The 3,806-nt window shown below is 40.6% G+C and overlaps 1 protein-coding gene across 1 annotated transcript; it reads left to right on the top strand.

Moving 5' to 3' along the window:
* Positions 1-393: 393 nt before the first annotated feature.
* Positions 394-797, top strand: LOC133242459 (NADH dehydrogenase [ubiquinone] 1 alpha subcomplex subunit 1-like). Its single transcript, XM_061408631.1, has one exon. It carries the CDS (start codon positions 456-458, stop codon positions 666-668), a length of 213 nt encoding a protein of 70 aa, XP_061264615.1. The 5' UTR covers positions 394-455; the 3' UTR covers positions 669-797.
* The last annotated feature ends 3,009 nt before the right edge of the window (positions 798-3,806 follow it).

Genomic DNA, 3,806 nt, shown 5'->3' with positions numbered 1-3,806 from the left:
GCTGCTGCTGCTGCTAAGTCGCTTCAGTCGTATCTGACTCTCTGCGACCCCATAGACGGCAGCCCACCAGGCTCCCCCATCCCTGGGATTCTCCAGGCAAGAACACTGGAGTGGGTTGCCGTTTTCTTCTCCAATGCATGAAAGTGAACTCGCTCAGTCGTGTCCAACTCTTTGCGACCCCATGGACTGCAGCCCACCAGGCTTCTCTGTCCATAGGGCTTTCCAGGCAAGAGTACTGGAGTGGGGTGCCAATAGCTACCAGATCCTAAAATAGAATTTCCGTTCCTTGAAACAGCTGATCATACTAATTTATAACATGAATTGGATCACTGGTCAACCCAACTATACCTACAGCCCTCTGAGATGGTTTTCATCTTGTAAGAAAAAGCTGGTTGGAGCCGGGTCACCTTTAAGGGACCTGGAACGGAGTGTTTGGCCTCCGGAACGGCGTCGCGATGTGGTTCGAGGTTCTTCCTGGGATCGCCATTATGGGCATGTGCTTGTTCATCCTGGGAATGGCCACCACGTGCATCCACAGGTTCAGTAACGGGGGGAAGGAAAAAAGAGTTGCCCATTATCCATATCAGTGGTATTTGATGGAAAGAGATAGGCGCGTCTCTGGAGTAAACCATTCCTATGTGTCAAAGGGTTTGGAGAACATTGATTAAGAAAACGTTTTCCTGGTTGATGAAGAACAACTCAGTCATGCTCTTCTATCCCTGCTAGTAGATTATGCAGCATATTGTGTAGCATGCATTGTATTTTGTAGTGTGTAATAAAAATAAAAAATAAAAAAAGCTGGTTGACTGAAGGTAATGTGTATTTAGGCCAGAGATTGGCAAATGTTTTCTGTAAGGAGTCAAAACAGTAAATAATTTTGACTTTTTGGCCATATGATATCTATTGCAATTACTCAGTTCTGACTGATTTCAAAAGTAGGCATAGACAAAAATGTATTCATGAATAAGCTCATATATGAGTGAACATAGCTGTATTACAATAAAACTTCACTTATAAAAACAGGTTGGTAGTGGGGGTAGCTCAGCAGACTTTCTTCACAGAGCAACAAACATTTAGCTCATGAAAATTATAGAAAACAATTATTAAATTATATGAAAATTGCTCAAAGCAACACATAGGAAATGATGAAATAGTTACCCAAGAAAATCTACCAAATCTAATAAATCTCAGCAATAAGAGTTAGAGTCTGTGGCACTTAAGCTATGAGCTCCCATCCTCTGCCCTCCCCAGCTCTGTGTTATAGGAGCTTTACTGTAGGCATACTACAGTTTTACCTGACAGGGGCAGGATGATTGTCTCATGCTCTCCTCTTGATCAATGTTGCTTAAGCACGATTCCAAACAGATCTAGCTGAAAGGACTGGAAGTTCTTCTGACTACCCAACTTAGACTCACAGAGTTAAGACTTTGCCTAAGAAAGGACAAAAAATGTGGGAGCCTGATTAACTCCATTCTCCTTTGCAGAGATCCTACTCTGAAAAAAACAAGCTGAGAAAAATCAAGTACTATCACACCCCACCTCCAAAATTCATGGCACAGGAAAGATTCACTCCTAGAAAAATAATGTGTTATTTTCCACTCTCAGCTCCTACTCAATGGCATAGAGATGTGAACAAGAGAAGAGGCAAGCCACAAGGAAAGAATGGAAAACTCCATACCTAAGTGAAGTCGCCTAGTCATGTCCAAATCTTTGTGACCCCATGGACTGTAGCCTGCCAGGCTCCTCTATCCATGGGATTCACCAGGCAAGAACACTGGAGTGGGTTGCCATTTCCTTCTCCAGGGATCTTCCTGACCCAGAGATTGAACCCAGGTCTCCCACTCTGCAGGCAGACTCTTTACCATCTGAGCCACCAGGGGCCTTGTCAAAACAGTGGAGATTTCAGCTAAGAACAATTAAGAGGCAGCCAGTAGCTCTGATATAAGCAAAACAGAAGAACAGCCAGAAGTGCAGTAGAGATCTCTAGAGAAAGAGAAAGCCATGAAGAACCCTCTTGGGATCACAGTAAACTCTTAGGGTTGGTAAGATTGTGTGCATGCACTACTAATGAGCAGTCAGAGTAGGACATGGGGTAGACTTGAAAGGATTCCCCAAACCACATACAGATAGATCAGCAAAAAGTGGAAGACTTCTTGGCTCAGGCAGCTTAAGCACAATATTTCTCAGGTATAAAAAGGAACAAAATTGGGTTATTTGCTGAGATGTGGATGGACCTAGAGTCTGTCATACAGAGTGAAGTCATAAAGAGAAAAGTAAATATTGTATATTAATGCAAATATGTGGAATTTAGAAAAATGACACAGATGAACCAATTTGCAGGACAGGAATAGAGACACAAATGTAGAGGATGCACAGATAGTAATGAAAGGGAATGGGGATATGATAAAGTGGGAGATTGGGATTGACATATATACACTACCATGTATAAAATAGCTAGCAAGAACCTATTGTAAAGTGCAGGGAACCCAATTCAGTGCTTTGTGGTGACCTGAATTGGTGGGATAGCAAGGTGGGAGGATAATCCAAGAAAGAGGGAATATATGTGTGTATATATATATATATATATATATATATATATATATATATATATATAAATTTAAATATATATATATATATATACACACACACATTCGATTCACTTCATTGTACAGCAAAAACCAACACAACATGGTAAAGCAACTATACTCCAATAAAAAAGAAGTATATATAACAAAAATGAAAATTCTAGAGATTTAAAATATAATAAGCAAAGTGAAAAATCAAATGAATGGACTCAAGGGTGCATTGTTTTCAGATTAAAGAATCAGCATGCTTTGTAATAGCTTATAATGCAAAGTAATCTGAAAATAATGTAAAGCTGAATCATTTTGTCATACAGTCAAAACTAATACAATGTTGTAAATCAACTTCCCATGTGTGCTAAGCCATCTCAGTCTTGTCTGATTCTGTGTGACCCCATGAACCATAGCCAAGTCCAAGTCCAAGTCCCTGTCCATGGGATTCTCCAGGTAAGAATACTGGAGTGAGTTGCCACATCCTTCAAATGGACTTCAATGAAAAAAAGAATCAGCAAACTTGAAAATACATTAACAGAGATTATGCATCTGGAAAACAGAAAGAAAAAGGAGTACAGAAAAATGAACACAGTCTGAAAGAGAGATGCTACAAGATGAAGCAGACTAACAGTGCTGCTGCTGCTGCTTCTGCTAAGTCGCTTCAGTCGTGTCCGACTCTGTACGACCCCACAGATGGCAACCCACCAGGCTCTGCCATCTCTGGGATTCTCCAGGCAACAACACTGGAGTGGGCTGCCATTTCCTTCTCCAATGCATGAAAGTGAAAAGTGAAAGTGAAGTCGCTCAGTCGTGCCCGACTCTTAGAGACCCCATGAACTGCAGCCTACCAGACTCCTCCATCCATGGGATTTTCCAGGCAAGAGTACTGGAGTGGGGTGCCATTGCCTTCTCGAGACTAACAGTAGCATAATAGAAATACCAGAAGGAGAATATAGGAATAAAGGAACATAAAATCATTTTCAAAAGAGATGGCGGTAAACTTTATCAATTTGGTGAAAAATACTAACCTTAACATCCAAGAAATTTAAAAAAGAAACTTAAATTCAGATTAATAGGAAGAAGTCCATAACCAGACACATAAGCAAAACAATGAAAGCCAAAGAAAGAGAAAAACACAAAAACAGCAAGGGAAAAACAATAACATAAGAGGAACCACTATTGGATTGACAACTGACTTTATATCAGGAACAGTGGAAGTCACAAAGCAGT

This window comes from Bos javanicus, chromosome X (genome assembly GCF_032452875.1).
Source record: "Bos javanicus breed banteng chromosome X, ARS-OSU_banteng_1.0, whole genome shotgun sequence".
Taxonomy (NCBI): domain Eukaryota; kingdom Metazoa; phylum Chordata; class Mammalia; order Artiodactyla; family Bovidae; genus Bos; species Bos javanicus.
This window is presented reverse-complemented; position numbering and strand designations above follow the sequence as displayed.